This window comes from Lepisosteus oculatus, chromosome 2 (assembly GCF_040954835.1).
Source record: "Lepisosteus oculatus isolate fLepOcu1 chromosome 2, fLepOcu1.hap2, whole genome shotgun sequence".
NCBI classification, from domain to species: domain Eukaryota; kingdom Metazoa; phylum Chordata; class Actinopteri; order Semionotiformes; family Lepisosteidae; genus Lepisosteus; species Lepisosteus oculatus.
The window spans coordinates 34905143-34925322 of NC_090697.1; the positions used below are offsets into that span (position 1 = coordinate 34905143).

The 20180-nt window shown below is 37.9% G+C and overlaps 1 protein-coding gene across 5 annotated transcripts in view; it reads left to right on the plus strand.

Moving 5' to 3' along the window:
- cep162 (centrosomal protein 162) overlaps positions 1 to 20180 on the plus strand; it is a 54497-nt gene that overhangs the window by 20303 nt on the left and 14014 nt on the right. For 4 of the 5 annotated variants that reach the window (XM_015350833.2, XM_015350842.2, XM_015350866.2 and 1 more), the window contains 16 exons: positions 680 to 799; positions 1274 to 1304; positions 1422 to 1541; positions 1964 to 2155; positions 4071 to 4152; positions 4299 to 4578; positions 5046 to 5313; positions 5442 to 5587; positions 7212 to 7481; positions 9744 to 9881; positions 10398 to 10510; positions 12878 to 12983; positions 14000 to 14126; positions 17527 to 17690; positions 18157 to 18261; positions 19435 to 19656. In XM_015350833.2, coding sequence (XP_015206319.2) covers positions 680 to 799; positions 1274 to 1304; positions 1422 to 1541; positions 1964 to 2155; positions 4071 to 4152; positions 4299 to 4578; positions 5046 to 5313; positions 5442 to 5587; positions 7212 to 7481; positions 9744 to 9881; positions 10398 to 10510; positions 12878 to 12983; positions 14000 to 14126; positions 17527 to 17690; positions 18157 to 18261; positions 19435 to 19656 — 2484 coding nt within the window. The remainder of the gene's footprint in view (positions 1 to 679; positions 800 to 1273; positions 1305 to 1421; positions 1542 to 1963; positions 2156 to 4070; positions 4153 to 4298; positions 4579 to 5045; positions 5314 to 5441; positions 5588 to 7211; positions 7482 to 9743; positions 9882 to 10397; positions 10511 to 12877; positions 12984 to 13999; positions 14127 to 17526; positions 17691 to 18156; positions 18262 to 19434; positions 19657 to 20180) is intronic. The other variant, XM_015350857.2, reaches the window with a different exon arrangement.

Below are 20180 nucleotides of genomic sequence, written 5' to 3' on the forward strand. Positions count from 1 at the left end.
TGGACATGAGCTGGATGCTTTTACTCCCCTTTCTGAAATTATCCGATTTTTAAAATAAACATGTTCTTGGGCAGTGGAAGAATTAATTGTGAAAAAGAAAATATCAAGGGACCGATTGCTCTTGGGTAAATCTTTTATTTTGATTCTCATCATTCCATTTATATCTAACCAGAACACCTCTGTTTTTTTGGTTTTAGTAACTAGTAGTGTCCATCCAGGCCAGTAAGAATATACATATTGCACATCAAAAGAAACTTACAGTATCACTCATAGCTGCAACAAGTTCACAACTTTATCAGGAAGTGACAATCCTTTTGTAGCAGGTGTGCTGACACTTTTATTGAACAGACGTGAAATAGGTAAATTCTGATTAACTTTTGTCATTAACCAGATTGATGAGCAGGTAGTCTGCTGGAAAAGTCACAAGCTAGTAGCACATGTGGCCACTGCCAGAAGCAGTTACAGCTGTATATATCTGAAACATGCTTTGCACCAGATGCACTGTGGGGATTCCATTCCTCTAATAGATCCTGGACAAGCCTACAGTATGTCTGTTCTAATGGTCTCTTGAGCCCTAAATTGTGCACATCATCCCAGATCATTCCAGAAGTGGTTCATGCAGTTCAGGTCTGGCAAGTAGGGCATTGATATGGAATAACTGATGTTTTCATCTTGAAAGCTGTCGATACACAAGCAGCGGGAGGGCGAGCTGTCATGTCGGGACGAGTCTGCAGGAAAGGCAGCAAGTGAGGATGTACAACCTGATCAGTACAGTGCCGTGCAATCAGGTTCTCATCAGGTAATGCACGAGGAGTTCAGTAGCAGCACTCTTCTAAGGTCTCTCTGTGAGACTCTTCTGAAGTCTCTTCCCAGTAAGCCTCACGCTTCTTGTCTTCTCTGGTTCAGCACTATCTAAAATCTGTTTCCCGGGTAGCAAAGCTCACAAGCCTCAGTAACTCTGTGTCCTGGTACTCTGTAACGTTCTCTGAGGAATGTGGTTCACACAAGGATCTTACCCTACTTATATAGCACTCACGTACTCAAGTGTGATGTCAATGTTAGTGTCAGTGAAATGATGCCAAAAACGTTTAATCATTTTCCAAACTCTGTATACTTTTTCTAAAACCATGTAAAGAGTAAGTTTCCATTGACGCTCACTGTGTAGAAAGAAACTGAAGGGTAATGAATTACAGTACTGCATAGTTCATTCTGTTTATGTATATTGCATTTTTCCTTGCTTTTTTATGAATGTTTTTGTTTTTTTCTTTTCCAGAAATCAGAAGCACCTGCAATGCTGGCAAAAGGTGATTTTTTTTTTTATATTTGAGGAAGCAGATTGAGATAGATTTTGTGGTGTTTTTTAACATTACATTTGTTTGTTTTTTACAGAGTAAAATTTTACACACGTCATTGTTTTTCAGTGTCTCTGCTTGATTCACTGGAGTCAACAGCTGAGGCTCAGAAGCGCAATATAACAAATGAAAAAGCTGATAAGGAGATGGAAAATACAGAACCCAGAGAGCAGGAAATGACTGGAACTGGTAGGGATGGTTAGAAATAACCTGCCAAGAAAAGCAATTCCTATTAAAGTACTACAGCATCAAGTACCATTCCTATATTTCAAACTGTTCAGATGCTTCTTTGAAGAATCCGTTGTTTGTTGGAGGGCAGTAGGACAAGTAATCATGTAGGAAATTGGTTCTTTTCTTGTGATAGGCCTTCAAACAGTTAATCACGCTAGGAAATGAACATAGACTTTGAGGGCTTTTAGGTTACCACTTGAGGTGCATTTAATACATCTATAGCATGTATAATCCCTTGTTATATGGGAAAGAAAACATATTTCAATAGCGTACTACCATAGATCAACTAAAGTTTAAGTTATCAATGAAAAATCGAAATATTAAGTAACCCACAGGTTATTTCCTTTCTTTCATTAAGGATATTATCTTTTCTTTCTTAGCAGTTTCATATGGACAGAGTGGTGCCAGTGACATGGAAGCATTGCATGAAGCCTATCGCAAGATAAATTACTCCTTCGGAGACTCGGATGGGTATCACGAAATACCTGAACACCTACAGAAAAAAAATTTCATTGTCCAAACGCTGGAAAGCACAAGAGAAACGGCACCGAATGTCACTACCACGGAATCAGGTGCGAAACGTTTTTCAGGATAATATGTCAGATAAAAATTTATGAGAAGTAATCTGTAGCATTTGCATCTTCCAGTTCCTTTATATTTTGCAATACCAACTTAATTGACAAGGTAGACCAAGGTAAACTTTACAATTGTTTTTGTTCAGGGGACCTCCCACATCTCAGCAATCATCCTCTCTTCTTTGAAGCTGAAAGAGTTTACACTTCTAGTTGTCCACACTTTATCTAAACAGCCATATCACCCTGCAACTCACAACTGGCAACCCACTGAAGCTAAGCAGGAGTGAGCCTGGTCAGTACCTGGATGGGAGACCTCCTGGGAAAAACTAAGGTTGCTGCTGGAAGTGGTGTTAGTGGGGCCAGCAGGGGGCGCTCACCCTGCGGTCCATGTGGGTCCTAATGCCCCAGTATAGTGACGGGGAGAGGCGCCGTCCTTCGGATGAGACGTAAAACCGAGGTCCTGACTCTCTGTGGTCATTAAAAATCCCAGGGCGTTTCTCGAAAAGAGTAGGGGTGTAACCCTGGCGCCCTGGCCAAATTTCCCATTGGCCCTTACCAATCATTGCCTCCTAATAATCCCCATCTATGAATTAGCTTCTTTACTCTGCTCTCCTCCCCACTGATAACTGATGTGTGGTAAGCGTTCTGGCGCACTATGGCTGGATGCTGCACATTGGTGGTGGAGAGGAGTCCCCATTACCTGTAAAGCGCTTTATAAGTGTAAGCAATTATTATTATTATTATTATTATTATTAAACTCTTGGAGACACTTCCTCGTCACCGCCAGCTGTAACAATGTTAATTCCAATTGTCTTTAATTTTCATTTTTCTGATCTCTGTCCAAGCCTGGATAGTCTTTAAATGGATGAGTACACTCATAGGTACTTGCTTTGCTCATAGGCAAAAACACATAAAAGCAACACAAAATTCTCTGTCTCCAGTTCATTACAAATGTTGGTAACAAGACAGAAGCCAGTTGAGTTTAGGTCATTTTTTGATGTGTGTGAATAATTTATGGTGCCAAACGCTACCAACCAACACTTTTGGTGCAGAAAAATGCCTATATAAAGAGGCAGAGATCAGAAAAATGAAAATTAAAGACAATTGGAATTAACATTGTTACAGCTGGCGGTGACAAGGAAGTGTCTCCAAGAGTTTAATAATAATAATAATAATAATAATAATAATAATAATAATAATTGCTTACACTTATAAAGCGCTTTACAGGTAATGGGGACTCCTCTCCACCACCAATGTGCAGCATCCAGCCATAGTGCGCCAGAACCCATCCAGGTACTGTGTTTATTAAATGTATAATGAAGCAGTTATAAGATAAGATCATTTTATTGGCCAGTCTTTTTGAACATTGTCAACAGAAATTAATGCACAATTTAATTTGACTAGACAAGATCACTTTATTGGCCATATACAATTAATTGTTTTAGGAATTTGTCTTTTCACATACCCCAGTTTGTTCTCCATGAGACACACAGACAGGGAGAGAAGCTTGGGGTCAGAGTGCGGGGTCAGCTATTTATATGGCACCCCTGGATATCCTTCAATATCGTTTACAATTTCTATTATAACAAAAATCTTTTAGTGTGTATACTGTATATAGATCATTTTAGAGAGTACTCAGAACAGAAGTGGTGGTTTAATGAGGGATGAGTGTGCTTGTGTGTCCTTCATGTATGAATAACATCCGTACGTTTGGGTCCAGCTGGAAAGATACCATTGGTCCCTGGTGATTTGATTTGAGTACTCCTGGTCCCTGTGCCAAATTGCCTCCGATGTCATTTGATGCCTGCGTTTACCCACCCATACGATAGTTGCAATAGAATCAGTGAAATCAATTTTATGAATCATGGTAAGAATATATTTTTGATTCCAAACTGGTTTTCCTCTGTGTCAGACATGCCTACTGCGGAAGAACTGATGAAACCCATTGGCGTGGGACATGGTTTTGCACGTGGGTTTGCGCTGCAGCCAGTCAGGTATGTGTAAAGGACGAGATGTGTTGAAATCACTCATGCTCTCGCCATCACTCTTGTTCCTCTTTCCAGCAATTTCGGACACATTTTATGCATAAATTGGTCACCCCCTAGTGCTGCTTCTGACGGTAGGGGTCGTGTTTTCACAGTGAAAGTGGATGTCTGGCTGAAACCATCGATGAGTTCTCTCATAAAATATCCTTGATGGAACACAAGAACTCAGAGGACAGTATTTTAGATTATTTCTCTGGAGGTCCAAATAAGGAAAACTTCTCTGGGATCTTACGAGCAAGAGAGGATACAAAGACTGTCAAGCAAAGTAAAATTGCTGATGAAGTGGATCATTTAATGAAATATGCTGAAGATTCGAAGGTTAAGAGACTTCCTAGACACTCGTCACCTGTTCTAAATAAAAACAAAACGCAGCAGGTGGGTCAAATCTTTCTCATTTAAGGTATTTGGTATTTTGTTGATAGTTTGCTATTAGTGCAATAATTATACTTTTATGATTAACTTCTTAACTTTTGTGAAGAAATTATCCTTTTAAAAGTAGCACCTGTGTTTATGTACTCTAACACTATACATTTGATTTACTTTTTCATTTGCTCCTATGTGTAAACTTTAAGATGCTTTCTTATGCCTCTGCTTCATCTGCTGGTACTTGAATGTTATCAAGGTGTTTAGTCAATAAAGGTCCAAGTGGAGTAATGAATGGTATGTACTGCCATGCCTTGTAAAGTTATGACAGCCCTGTTATATGAAATATTAATACATTTGGAAAGTTTAATTTTGATATTTAAGATGAAAGTACCAAGGAATCTAGGATAGTTTCTGGGATCCTAGAGCTTTTAGAACTATAAGCTTTATTATCATTATTGGTGATGCTGTTGTTTCAGACTTCCGGGTGTTCTCCTGTTTTATTGGGGAAGTCTTTGATTCCTGGTCCACAAACACCATCAAAACAAATTAAAAGCCCTCAGACAAAAAATAAGAAAACGGTTAGTGGCTCCTCTCAGTCCACAAAGAGTTATGGTTTCAGCAAAAGTAGCTCATCAGTGAAGCAGTCCTCTCCTGCCAGTGAAAGGAAGACCTTAAATCAAGGAATGAAGAGGAATAGTACCAAACACAAATCACCAGCAGATCCAGCTGCAGTCAGGACAAAAGGTAAAATGCTTAGGCCTTCAGTTCAAAGTTACACTAATATGTATGTGACTCTGAAAAGGAGCTAATAAACGAAAAAAAAATGTCTTTGAAGAGGAACCTTTAATCTTTTTTTTTTTCCTGATATACAGGTGGAGATTCACAGGCTTTGCATCCCACTCAGTCCGGACTGAAAATGAACAATGAGCTAATTGCATCAGTGCAGTCGTTTGCTGCTTTTCTCCAGCAGCAAATTGATAGGAACCCACAAGGCTTTTTGAATTCTCAATTTCAAGCAGTGAGTAAAATGCGTGTTGAAGTTTGTTTACTTACATACTGTAACAGTATTTAAATTTAAGTACAGTTCTTGCCACTCCCATTCTCTTAGACTATTTTAGTTTTCTCTGTGCTTAAAGTCCATGGCCTCTGATTTATTTAACCGCATTTATTTAAATTTTAGTGTTATTATACGTAGCTGAAAATTATATCTACCGTAATACGGCAGGTATACCGCTTACTACAGTATTAGCCTTAAACATTTAAGGCACTTACTGTACCCCTGTTATTTATCTCTACTTACCCAGTGCACTTGATCGAAGCACCGGTTGCCTTTTGTGTCTATATAAAAATAAACCATAACACCTGACAACGATTTTGTTTGGTAACTCAGCCTTTTAAGTGCATTCGAAGGTGCCCGCCACTGTTTTGCTTTTTCATTGTCCTTATATTTTCTTGGGGAAATGAAAGTTGGCTTTCAGAGGTTTCATATTTGTTGCATAATCACGAGATTGTACTGTATCATATGTAATGCTGTCACCTTTACAAGATTCAGGCTCCAGAGAGCAGGACAGAGTCGAACATAGAAATATGTCAGTTAAGAAATCAGATAGGAAGGTGATAGGAATACTCTGAGTCATTATTTATAATAAAGGTGCATTAGAGTCTGAAGAAAACCATAAAAGATGTCTTTTTTCAAGATGTTGGTCAATAAGGCAGTACATTTTAAAAAGGCTAAGTCTTTTCTCTTTTATTACCATTCTGTGAAAAATACCTCACGTAGGCACCTGTATTGCACCCTCTATGCGTTTTTTGACTGCTGATTCAGGTGCACACAAATTACTCTGGTCTCTTTGACTTCACTGGGTGGCCTGAATTAATTCAGACTTGGGGGAAATGTCACCAAAATGCCAGCCTGATGTTTAGGAGGTTGGAACCCTATCATTGCAAGGCAGAATAGTGGTTGAAACATAACATGGGGTAAAAAAACAGATGATTCTTCCTGGCAGTATGAAGGGAAACATTCATTATTATAAGAAGCAGATACATGCTTTGTTCTGAGCTTTTTTTTCTCTTCCTCATTTTTGGGAATTGCAGTTGCCTTTTCTCTAGTGTACAAGTATAAAATGAAAGTTCATTTATAATGGCTTAGGAAGAAGGACAAGCTGTAAACAACACCAAATTTAAGAAGAAACGCCAAAGGAAACAGCAACTAAATTTCTTCTTTTTAATTTAGGTTTTGTGGGGCCAAATGACCTACATTTGTACCCATTTATATACAGTAACTGTTTTTTTTTATGGAAGCAGTCTGGATGAAACACCTTGCTCGAGGATATATCATCAGTGACTCTCCCATACTGGGATGGTATGAATGTATTCGACAAGATTAATTCATTCTTGTTTTCAAAACAAGCTTAATTGCTGATGACTGACCAGATCATATTTTTTAAATTCTCTACAGCAACAGAATCAAAATCTGTATTTGTTTTCAGTCCAGTAGTCATATCCCCTTGCTCCTCCAGTCCAGATAATACACAGACACATAGACCGCATTCCCAAAAAAAGCTAGAAAATCCCGTTGCTTTATGAATATGAGCGTCCTCCGGTTTGCTACCATGAGGTTTTCGGGGGTTTCTCCTTTGCAGATGGAACATTCTCAAGATCTGGTGCAAGAATTCCCAGGTGCAAAGCATATTCCAAGAGCTCCACAGAGCATGCATAGGGAAATTTCCCTTCTGAAGCATGCAGAAGAAGCACAGGAAAGGTGGAGCTCAGAACACGTCCTTGTGGAAGAACTCAAAGCACAGTTGATACAGAAGGAAAAGGAACTTAAGAACCAAGAAGAGGAACTCAAGTTTGCACACAGCAAGGAAGTATTTAATCTAAAACAGGAAAACTATATCCTACAAACTAAGGTAAATAAGAAAGACTTCTCTTTATGATACTTTTGATTAGCTTGATATAAACCATTTGTAGATTTCTCATGAAACTTTCCTTAGCTCCAGTTTAGTTTTGGTAATGCAGGTAATGCACGTATTATTACTTTTGTTATTTATAACTGAAAGAGCACCACCCACAAGCAGTGCGATTGGCGAACACATTTGGCCATGCCTCTCAGACCACACCTACACCATCGACTTCATTGTAATTTTATTTATTGCACATCTGCAGTCATTGTTTACTTGTCTGCATTGTTAACATTCAAACTATTTACTTGTACATTGTCTACTGTTTTTTTTGTATATTGTCTTGATGCACTGTCTGCATGTACATGTAACATGTACCAGTTACATATGGCAATAAAGTTCAAGTTCACCTACTGGTCCACAAACACCACATACAACAGCTACCTGGTTTCTTTTTTAGACCTTCCATCCCAGTACTGACCAGTAGCTGCAGTGAAACAATCCAAAAATAACTTATTTATTTTAAACTGAATTTTATTTTAACCATAATATTACCCAGTGTCCAACCATGCTCCCATTTCCTTCTGGGAGCACCTCCTCAATGACGCTGTATTGGATGAACCTGTTAAAGAATGGATATATGGATAGTACATCATTTTATGATTAATTTGTTGGTAAAATTGTATCTCAGCATCTTTTGTTGTTCTTTTGTTGTTCAACTGTCTGATGATTTTCCATGAATTTCAAAACTGGTGTGTTTGGTGATGAGCATGTTTTGGAGAGGCAAGGAGCAGACATGAAGAGTGATGCCATAAAAGAAAAACCTGCAGTTTGTGATTACTTTCACGTTGTGAGATGTCAGGCAATGCTGATGTAACACTGGGGTATTGCATTAGAACTGAGTTCTAGATTTGTGCAGCACCACTGTAGACTTGGTGTGGATCTTAGCAATCAGATACCTTTACCAGCCATCATTACTCAAAAATGAATTGAAAGACAATGTCACAGTTCATTCCAAGTGATGTGGCCAAACCTCCTCTGCTTATAGGGTCAATACATAAAGTAATGAGCTTCAGCATTAATACATATACAGTACAAGTGAATACATACTGTATTAATAATATCTGATGTGAAGCACACAGTTACCTTCACCTGTAAAAGGCTATTTTATAAATGATTAGAATGTAACTTGATTAACAGAGATTTGACATTTGACTCTTTCCATGTTGTCTGTTTCCTCTAATGCTGTTGGCAAATATTGCTGTGAATGTGTCATTTTCTTCTGTAAAATTGTTCAGTTGTAGCAATGCTCAATAAAATGAAGTAGCAGAATACTTTATATGGTATTATCTTAGGTTATTCAACTCAGTTATTGAGCAGTGGGTGTTTTAGAAAGGCAGAATGTATTTGACAGAGGTCCGATGACTTCCAGGTTTCATAGAAAAATTTCCTTCTGTGGTCTTCACCTAAGATTCTCCATAGTTCAGCAGATTTGAACAGTCGTCATTGCATATCGCTGAATATGATTCAACTTACATGCTTAACGTGCACAGCATTTGAAATAAAGATGGATTAATCCTCAAATTTAGCTGTAAATCAGTAAAAAGCAAATTACTTGATGTAAAAAAAACAAAAATTAAATGTCTTTTACCTTTCTTTGCTTCCTCAGAGTTAAGCTGTCACCTTGACAAGCTTCTTTGAGTGGGGGACCAGTGTAGCAGCACTATCTCGTCCTAGGTCTTAAACGTTTAGTGAACTGAAAGGCACATTACTCTAAGCAGGTTTGGATTCCAGATACAAAATGTTAACAAGCTGCACATTTTATTGTTTTCAGCAAGTATAATGGGGATACACTGAGGGTTATAATCACATTTTAAGGAGCAGGGTAGAGCTTGTCAATCATTGCAGAGCTAAGGATGCTTTGTCTAAGGGGTCCTGCCCCATGTCACAGGGCAAAGAAGGAGAGTCCATACTCGACAGTGAAGTTTAAACTGATTAGATGAACTAGCTTACTCGGGGAAAAAGAGGTCTTGGAAGATTTACAGTCCGGAATTATTTTTAATTAGCTTTAATGTGGCCTTTAACGTTGGATTGTATTGCTCAACATTTATAATACCAAACAAGATGACTTTTACCCACTCCTCAGTATGTTGAGAAAAACCGTTACTCTCATTAAGTTTGTGTAGTAATCATTAAGCAGTAATCATTTCCATTGCCCTTGCAATGCTGACATACCTGACTTTGACTGTTCTTGTCTTATTTCTTTCTCAGCTGCACAGTGTGGAGGAAGCCAACAACAAGAAGAACTTGATTTTTGCAGGTGCTACTGATCCTGTGACAGAAGACAAGTTAAAACTCATAGAAAAAGAACTGAAGGAACAAGAGATACTTATTCAGGGTTATCATCGGGTATTTTTAACAAACTTTTAAAAAATGTATATCGTTAGAAGTGACATCCTGGAAGACGGAATATCTGAATTTTTTCTCCGTCTTTTAAATCGGCAGCTGAAGTGTTCGGAGAAGCTGTAGAATTGTTCCAGTTAAAGCACACACTACAGTAATTCAAGTTCTGGAGTGAACGTCACTGATTAGATACAGGGCTTAAGATTGAGACATTTTGCTAGGTTTGGTGGAACAGTATTTTTTACTTGCATCCTAAAATATTGTGAGTTTGAGTATTAAATAATATTCAAGCTTAATAAATGCAATCGTATTCACATTAATGCATCGGAGAAATTAATGAGATTTAGTTGAAATCAACAGTGAGTACTGTCACTTTATTCTAATTACTTAACATAATGTGTGCTGCATATATTTGATAATGAAGTGCAATTACGGTTTTGCCTTATCTTAGAAACCAAGTAGTTTATTTACTTTAACTTCTTTTCTGTAATCTGTTTGCTTTTCTACTTGATTGATTTCAAGGAGAATGAAAAGCTTTACAGACAGGTGAAAGAGCTGCAGAACCAGAACAAACTCAATGAGGACAAAATGTTCAAAGAAAATCAGCGGTTAATGACTGAACTTGCATCGACAAAGTGAGTAAAAAAACACAAGCTAATATTTGTTTTACATTTTTGATAATTCCTTACTAAAATAAAATAAACGAATATGATTGAAATAGAAATGAATGAAAAATGGATCATTAAGGCAGACACAATGGCAGACATTCAGGTTTTATATTCCCCCAATGCAGTGCATGCATTGAAATACATTCCTGACCTGACAAAATTCTGCCCTGTCTCCACATTCCTTCATAATGGGATGCACATTCTAGTTATAACACAGCTGTCTCTCAAGGCATTCCTTTGTATTGTCTCATCAGGTTTTAGAGGCCTTTTCTGGCTGACATTTCCAGGCAAGGAGAGGGACAGTGCCTTCGTGCATTTTTTTTCTATTGAAATGTGGGATTCACACAGGGAATTTGATTTATTTAAAAGGGTCTGTTAGAGAGAGGAAATGGAGGAGAAAGAATAGCGATTATGCCAGCAATCACTGTAAAGTACAGTGTCTAAAATTGCAGATCTGAGATCCAACAAGAGAAACCCATTTCCAGCTTTTGTGTTCAAGAACCAGCACTGGGAACCTGCAACAGTGCCCTGAGAAAGTATTCAGACCCTTGCATAGTTTTCACATTCTGTTGCTTAAAAGATTGTAGTAGTCATGACACTTTAATGTAGCAATTAATGTGTTATATACACAACATAATCCACATATTCAAAGCAGCAAGAAAGACGTTAATAGATTATTTTTAAGAAAAATGAAAGACTCATGATTAAATATTCAAACCCTATGCTGTGGCCATCCAAAAACAAAGTGTACAAGGTAATCTTAACGAGCCACACTATTAGTTGAGCATCTGTATGCAGTAGTACTGGTTCTCGTGATTTCAGATTTCAAAACAATTGTCTTTGTCAGGTTCCATGGTCAGGCAAGTAGAGAATAGCAAGCAAAGACTTAACCTTGACAAATAAGGAGCTTTCAAAGTAAGTTAGAGATAAAGTCATTGAAAAGCAAAATCAGGAGAAGGTTACAAAAAATATTGAAGTTGCTGTATATTCCTCTGAACACAGTCTACGTAATCACCAAGAAACACTTGGCATGGAGGAAACTAGTGAGCATAGTCCCTGTAAGGCCAAGAAGGATATCAGTTCAAGGACTCAGCTGAGAGAAAATGTCCGTGAGTCAGCAATATCCCAGTTACTCCGCAAAGCTGGCCTGTACTTTATGGCAGAGTGTCCATGCTTTACCAAAGCATTAAAGTGATACTGTAAACATGTAGGAAAACATTTTGTGGTCAGACAAGACAAAATTTGGACTTTTTGGTGTAATCTATCACACAGCCAAAACCGCGTACTGTATCTCCCTGTTAAACCATCAAGTTCGTTGGTGACAGCATCATGCTACAGGAATCACTGTCCTCAGCAGGAACTGAAAACTTGTCAGGATTGATTGAAAAACAGATGGAGCAAAGTACAGGCAAATACAATAGGAAAACCTGTTTCAGGCTCCAAAAGGCCCTAAACTGGGGAGGAAATTCACCCTTCAGCAGGACTTTGATCCAAAGCACAAGGCCACGTCTACACTGGAGTGGTTTATGAATAAGGAAGTGAGTGTGAGCCCTGACATGAACCCTAAGATTCAAAATCTGAATAGTTGCTTGAAAATTATAAGCAATCAACAAGCAACTTGAGAGAACCTGAAAAAATCAAGAAGAATAAGCTGACATTGCCCCCAAGCCACTGTGTGAGGCTGGTTGAGACCTGCTGCTGTAACTGCTGCCAAACGTTCTTCCCTTTTCACTTACACAGCCAAATATTTTTTCTGTTTAGTTTTTGATGACATTTCGTGTAACTTATCTTACCCTTAGAAGTTTTTGGTTTGAGCATTCGGGTTTAAAATAAATTTGAAATTAAAAAATCGATATACATAATTTTCTAATTTCACAATATGGGACACCATACGACAAATCTGAATGCTTCTCTTGGTCATGTATAGCAACTGTAGAAATGAGTTTATCTGTATTTCTTCATATAAGGTTGCACTTGTTACAGAGCAGGTAATTTGTCAGTATATTATGACTAAATAGTTTAACGGGCTTTTTTCTTACTACAGTATTCAGAATATTGTTTTTTATGTACAATAATTGTTGGATTTGTCATTATAGAGTTGCAATATTTTACATTATTTTGCAGTATTTTTAATACTACTTTTTGCTCTAAGGCTTAAAAGATATAATTGATTGATAGAAATGTACTTTTTGGGGAACATATATTCTGTATTCAAATGTTCCTCTAAGTGCAGTACCTCTCCATTTACTATAGTTTTAGTGCAGGAGGCTCTTTAAACACTGAGTGCTAATTGTTTTTGAATTGACATTATATCTATATTTTCTTTCTTATTAGGGAACAAATTACCAGAAATAATCTGCAAAAAGTTCCTGACAATGGCAGTGAGCACAGCAGAGATCACAGCTTCACAGAACTATTAACACAGCTGCGTGCTGCACAGGTACAGTGCACATCTTTTTTTGCTTTTAAAAACAGATTTCTTGTTCATTCCTTTCTGGTATCATTAATAACTTACAGCTATTTTTCTTGACGCCTTGCAGAAAATTGTAGGTTTTGTAGACACTTTTGGTAACATATACACAATTATTTTTATTTCTGATCCCATTACGATTTACTGCCTGCAAGAATATTTTAAAATAATTGAAACAGAAATAGTTTCTATAAGGAAATGTTTTATATTTACCTATACAAAATTAAATTGTTCTTCATATCCTTGCTAAGTTACATGTTTAAATATTTTTCTAAAGCTTTTCTAGTTTGTGTTCAGTTCGCCATTTTCCTCTGGGGAGACCAGTAAACATTTTATAAACATTTATGCATTAATTTGTCCTCCATAAGAGCTGTACAGGTCATTCACTTTGCAACCTTTAATGGTTTGACTGAAAACTGCAAGAACGAAAACTGAATGACCAGTTCTAGCTAAAATGCTCTTGTTTTATGAATCACTTAACATTGTGCGATGGCTTAATAACTTTTCAAATTTAGAATAAAATTAAGTTAATTTTTGTTTCAAATGAATAAAGCACACTTTTGTAGAGAAATTTTGTTCCCTTGCTGAAATACAATTGTTGTCAGATGAAAGCTGCATTTTACTTTGGCCTCTTGCTGTGTTAAATCATATCCCTCACATCCTTTCTGAAATGGACTTCAGATAAAGCTGCTGTCTACCACTGAAATCTTTGTTCAACAAAAGACATTAACCCAGCTGGAGCAAGCGAGCTGTGTGTTTCAAACGTGAAGTTTGTTGCTTAAGGTGGCTGCAGTGCTTTGCAGTGCCATAATGGAATGACAGTTCTCTTGGTGTGCATTCGTTTTTGTTTCCTAGTTTTCTAGAACACACTGATGATAAGCTGGTCCTTTTAAAAATAATTGTGTGGTTTTTGTTTTTGCCTCGCAATAAAAGTGCCTCTGAAGTCTTGGCGGTCTTTCACATAGGTCCTCTCTGTTGATTTGCAGGGGGGAGAAGCCAGGCTTATGGAGGAAGTAAGAAGACTAAAACAAGACAAACAGTCATTAGAGCTGGATCTAGAGGTCATGAAAAAGGAAAGGGATCTAGCTAAAGCCCAAGCTGTTTATGTTTCAGGTAAAACCCTTGTGTCTGTGTTGATTTTATCTATGCTTGGGTGGTATCTAAATATTGTTACAAGCTGGGGGGCTTAGACAAATGAAAGGAGTGAAGCTAATGTTTCGCTGATATGGCCGGCAGCCATATCAACCTGCAACTCACAATTGGGAGCCCACTGAAGCTGAGCAGGTGTGAGCCTGGTCAGTACCTGAATGGAAAAACTAAGCTTGCCGCTGGAATAATTGTTAGTAGGGCCAGTATACTGACGGGGACGCTATATTGTACAAAGCTGCAGTTCTTCCGCACCTCTTCAGAGGTCCTGGCTCTCTGTGGTCATTAAAAATCCCAGAGTGTTTCTCAAAAAGAGTAGGGGTGTAACCCCGGCGTCCTGGCCAAATTTCCCATTGGCCTTTACCAATCATGGCCTCCTAATAATCCCCGTCTATGTATTGGTTTCATCACTCTGTTCTCCTTTTCACCGATAGCTGATGTGTGGTGAGCGTTCTGACGCACTATAGCTGCCATCGCATCATCCAGGTGGGGTCTGCACATTGGTGGTGGTGGTGGTGGAGGGGAGACCCCATTACCTGTAAAGCGCTTTAAGTGGAGTGTCCAGAAAAGAACTATATAAATGTAGGGAATTATTTAAATCGGGTCCTGACACCAGCTTGCTTTGCCTGTAGGGAAATACACAGTAACTCTTGGGGGCTTACATGTTCCTGACAGAGTGAACCAGCAGAGTAATAAACAAGACGGGAAGCAAAAGGTGTTAATGCTGCACACAACATATAATACATTTTGTGCAAGTATTTAACAATAATTCTATAATAGTATTTGGCCACAGTCTTAATCTTAATCCTGTAAATGTTGTACAAATACCACTGAGCAAAGGGAATCTCATTTCTTTTTAAAATCAAAGACCCCACTCAGAACCAAGTAACTCCCTAAACAGATGCTAACCAAAGGGGAACTATGCAAAAATGCAAGTGAAATATTTTTCTTCAAAAACATCTCAAAATAGAAAATGAAATAAGAAAATATTCCAAATCTCTAAAGTGAGCTTGAACTCTGTGGTGCTCAGATTACCTGAAAGGTTTCTGTATTCTAGCCTGCAAAAGGGGGCATCCACTCACAGTACAGATTTTTAGATGGCTGGAGTATAAAAGAATAGTCTTTCTTAATACTGCATTGCAAGGCTCATCATTCTACTAAGCCATCCAAATGTGCTTATTGACTCACACACACACTTCAAAGAGTGCTCATTGTCTTGATACCCTGTCACACATAACAACATGCTAAAGGATGCTGAGATGTGTAGATTGTGTAATTTTCTCCTTTAATTGCTTTTATTCAGATGCGGTGTTCTAATTGAAGTTTGAAAGTAATAAAATTACTTAAACCCTTTTTCTTCCTATAGCCTTAGTTTTCTCAAGATGAATACACTACATGAATACACTAAAGATTAATTTCCACTTGGAAATAAAGAGTATCAAAGTTACCAAGACAAATACTTAAGAAAATTGATACTTGGCAAACAATGGGAAAACAAAATGTTTTTAATGAAGGAGAATTATGGGAGTCCTACTCTTTTTATCTCTGATGTAGCTTTTGATCACCTTTACCTGATGAGAGTGAGCCATGGAAACACATTTTGGATGGTTTTACCCCTGTGCGAGGGGAACAGTTACACTGCTTCTACGGCATTGGGATTAGTTCGCCCATCATTTGTGAGCTTTTACAATTCCATTGTTCTGCCACTGCCTTAAATGGCATTTTCAAACACCCACACTTGAAAATGGTACTGATCAGGATGATGTGTTTTATGCTTTGCTGATTGCTCTGCAATCTTTGTTCCTTCTGAATGAAGGAGATAAAGCTTCCCTGATAAATATTTCAAGTACGCAGTACTCCTCGTGTCATCCATTGCTCTGGCTCATTTACACAGGCAGCTAGAATCTTCATGTAAATTGTGCTTTAGCCTTAATTATACCTGAGGCAAAACATTTTCAGACTTAACACAATTCTGTACTGAGCTAGCAATTAAAGGTATATTCTACCTGTTGACCACTGACATGTTCTTGACATCGGAGGTAATGTTCACACCTTTCAGTATACTCCAAAGTCTTCCAAAGTCTTTAGCTTTCCACAGTTACTAACTTTTGTTTTTGAACAGATTACTGAAAACCACTTGTAATGAAGAATTTCCTCCCTTACGGGAGTTAGCAGACACGCTGAAGGATACAGTCTTACGGGACCATTTATGATCAGTCTGAACGTGAGCACAATTAGGCAAACTGCTTGTTGCATTTTGTTCAGTACTTATTTAATACTAAACACGTAATAACATAACACAGGTCACAGACATGAGGAGAGTGCTTAGATCATCTAGCTTGTTTGTATTTTTTAGTTTTTATTTTTCCAAAGTTCTCATCCAACCTTTTTTGAAAGAAGACGGGGTTTGGGCTTCAAGAACATGGCTGTTTAGCTTGTTTCATACTCCTACAACCCTTCTGTTCTCATTCTGGACGGCTTTTTAGTTTTCAGTGCGCATCCCCGTAGTTTCCATGTGTGTGCTGTGGTTACCGTCTCACTTTCAATGTTTCAGAAGAATTCCACTGGATTGACTTTATTAACACTTTGAAGATTCTGAAATGGGTTCACTGTCTTTTTAGTTTGTGAGAGCAGGACATTCCTTTTAAACCTGGGATTTCAGGCTTATTATTACATTTTACTGTATGTTTTTAACAATATGTCCTGATACTGTTTGCTGTTATTGGTTAAAAGATTAACAAAAGGGGTCTGCATAAATACATATCTTTCTTTTTATTAGCCTCCTGATTAAGAGAAGGATAAGTGTTTCTTTCTGGGTTTTTATTCTGATATTTAAGTTTGATTTAGTTCCTACAGTACACTTGGCCCAGTCTGATTTTTTTCAATGTCTTTTGTAACTTCTTCAGTATTTTCTATCTCATTTTGCGCTATTTTTCTCATATCTCATATGCGCTATTTTCTTATTTAAGTGTTAACTGCAAATGTCACTAGGTTACTAGCTATACCAGAATCTAGATTAGTGGTATAAATTGAGAAGTTGTCATACTACTGACCCTGTGGTACTCCCCTAATTTCATCACCCCAGTCTGACCACCAATTATCTATACTGTCTGCGGCTTTGATACTTCTCTCTTCAATTAGTCATGAAAAGACCTTTGAAATAAGCCGAATAAGCCCCCAAATTCATAAAACAAAAAATAAAATTACTAAAACCGGGAAAGACGTTTTGATACATCCTTTGAAAAGATGTATAAGCCAGGAGAAAGAAATGTCCATTGCAGTCTGAGAAGTGATAATTGTATTAGTACTAAATATGGCCCTGCTGAATCACTGTGTCATAGGCTGTGTGTGTCCATGCAATTGGTAGGTGACAAGACCTTTGAGATGAAGGTTATGGGAGAAAAATACAATCAAGAAATAGCCGATTTAAAGAAGAGATTGCAGTGGTATGCAGAGAACCAGGAACTGCTGGATAAAGACACCATGAGACTCCAAGCAGCAACCTCTGAGATTGAGAAACTGAAAGAGCAGGTACAACAAAAATATCCTAACACTTAAACTAGAGCGCAGTTTAATTTAATAAACAAATGCAAAAGAAGTTGCAGCCAGAGGTTATTGTGCACCATTCATCCGATTTTTTTCCATGGCTATTAATTATTATTTGGCAGCAGGGATTATTTGATAAATGCAGGGATTCTTTAATTGCCTAACATCCTTCTCTGAAGGATGACCATGAATAAACATGGAAAGGTTGTTGCTACAGACCAGACTTTCGCTGTCATCATCTAAAAATCATCTACACTTCTGAACTTTGAAAAACCATTAAAAAAACCTTTAAGAGTATAGTTGATTTTTTTGTAAAAGGATGCGGTGGGTAGTAACTTTTTTTTATATGCAGCATGCCCAAATAAAAAGCGGTTAGATTTTTTTTTTTTTGCCCATCACCTTTAAAAAAGGCTATGTAAGAACTTAAAATAACCTGAACTTCTCTGGACAGGTAGAGAAACTTAAGGCTGAAGTTGGAAACCGAAATATTCAGCAACAAAGAAAGATGAAGGAGCGAGTGGGGGATGCAAAGAGAATTCAAGACCTGGAACGACAGGTACTCTTTTAGAAGAAATGACCTCATAAAAATACTCTGCCTTTTCTGTTTTTTATTTCATTCAAAAGCAAAGTAAGGCTCCTATGATTTTCTGTTTAGAGAACAATATTAACATATCGACCTGGCCAAATTGATCAGACTGAAGAACGGTTCATGCTTCGTGACTTTAAATTTAATAATATGCATCTCTTATAATAGATAATACATATTCAGTGGATGGGAAACTGTACCCATGCTTTATTTGTTTGTCTGACTTAATTTTGGTTGTATCCGGAAGAGCTTAAAATTTCTCTGCACTCTCCACATGAAAGGTTTCATCAGTGCACCATTTCTCTCTCTTGTTTACTGGTCTGATCAGTCGTGTTTGATCTCTCCAGGAGAGGACAGCGAGTCATATGAGTCTGAGTAGGTGCCAGACCTTTTCATGAAAATGACTGTGACATTTTCGGTGTGTATCAATAAAACAGACGTTAAACAGTATTTTTGAAAAACACATTGTGAAAACATCCTTCATAGTCTTGTTTTCATGTAATACTTTTAACTGGTTGTTACTCTAATTTGTCTGGCTGGCACTTTTCTGTACATAATATGATGGTGTGGAAATAGAGGGCCTCCCAAGGCCCACCCTTTGTTATTTTGTTGAATTTATTCTCTAATAACTTAATCACTGGTGCCAGTTGAACTTCCGAAATGTATATAGCCCTGGTCAGATTTAGGGATGTAGAAAGCAGTTATCAGAGGATATGAGTGCATTTGATCACAAACGGGGGCATCTCTTTACACACAGGGTTGTGGGAAGTCTGGAACAAGCTATTCAGACATGATTTTGGAGACTATACTGGATGGGATAATTGAATCGGTTAGATACTAACTACTGTACCACAGGGGATAGATGAACCAAAAAGCCACCTCTGGATTCTAACCATTGTTATGTTCTTAAGACTGTCAGTATTTGTGTTTGTACATTCAATTTTCCAATTTGTTTAAACAACATGGAATTGTGATTGTAAATTGTGCTCAAATGTAGATACGATACACATGAAGTTATAAAAGTTATTTAATGTATCTGGTAGTTTCTACAGTTTTACAAAGACAAATTTAATTTGCATATTGTGTGCACATGTGTGAGGGAAATTGGAATGAAAGTGTCGTTTCTGATTCCATTTCTCACAGGTAAAGGAAATGGAGGAGATTATCAGGAGAAGACATCCAAACTCTCTACCTGCACTCATTTATGCAGCGGCCTCAGCAGGAGAAGGTGGAGCAGCAGCAAAGCCTGAAACTGTGACCTTCCTGGAGAAAAGAGTGCAGAGGCTGGAGGCTGAACTGCAAGGCAAAGACGAAGAAGCCAAGAGGAGTCTCCGAGCCATGGAGCAGCAATATCATAAAATAAAGGTACTGAGGAAATTGCTGCTTTTTCCAAAGTTACTTTTCAATGCTGGATTTCTGAAGTGTGGCCTGTTTTTGGGCCATAAATAATTTAATAAATAAAGTGTTAGCATGTCAGTCTGAAAAAGGGGTAGTAGGGTGTAACAAGATGAGATGTACAGTTCCAGAAATAATTCTGGAATTAGAAGAAAGTGGGAATGGAATGTATTGATTCAGTTGCCCCTTGCTCACCTGCCATTCGGCAGGGAGCTGACCCTGGAGATGGAGTGGGTGGCCTTGGAACTGGAATGTTCTGTCCTTCTATTCCAGAAGCAGAAGTGGATGTTACCATGGTAACTCCAGGGCCCCACTAGGGCCATAGGTGAATAGAGAGCTGAGGAGCTTTTGAGTTCCTCAGTGCCCCCTTCCGCCCACCGTAAGAATTCAGTTATGTTCTCCATACACTGGTGTCCTTGAGTCTTTTTAGATATCTCATCCTACAATACATGCACAATATTGTATGGGAGATTTCCTCCCCAGAAGCAATGGAA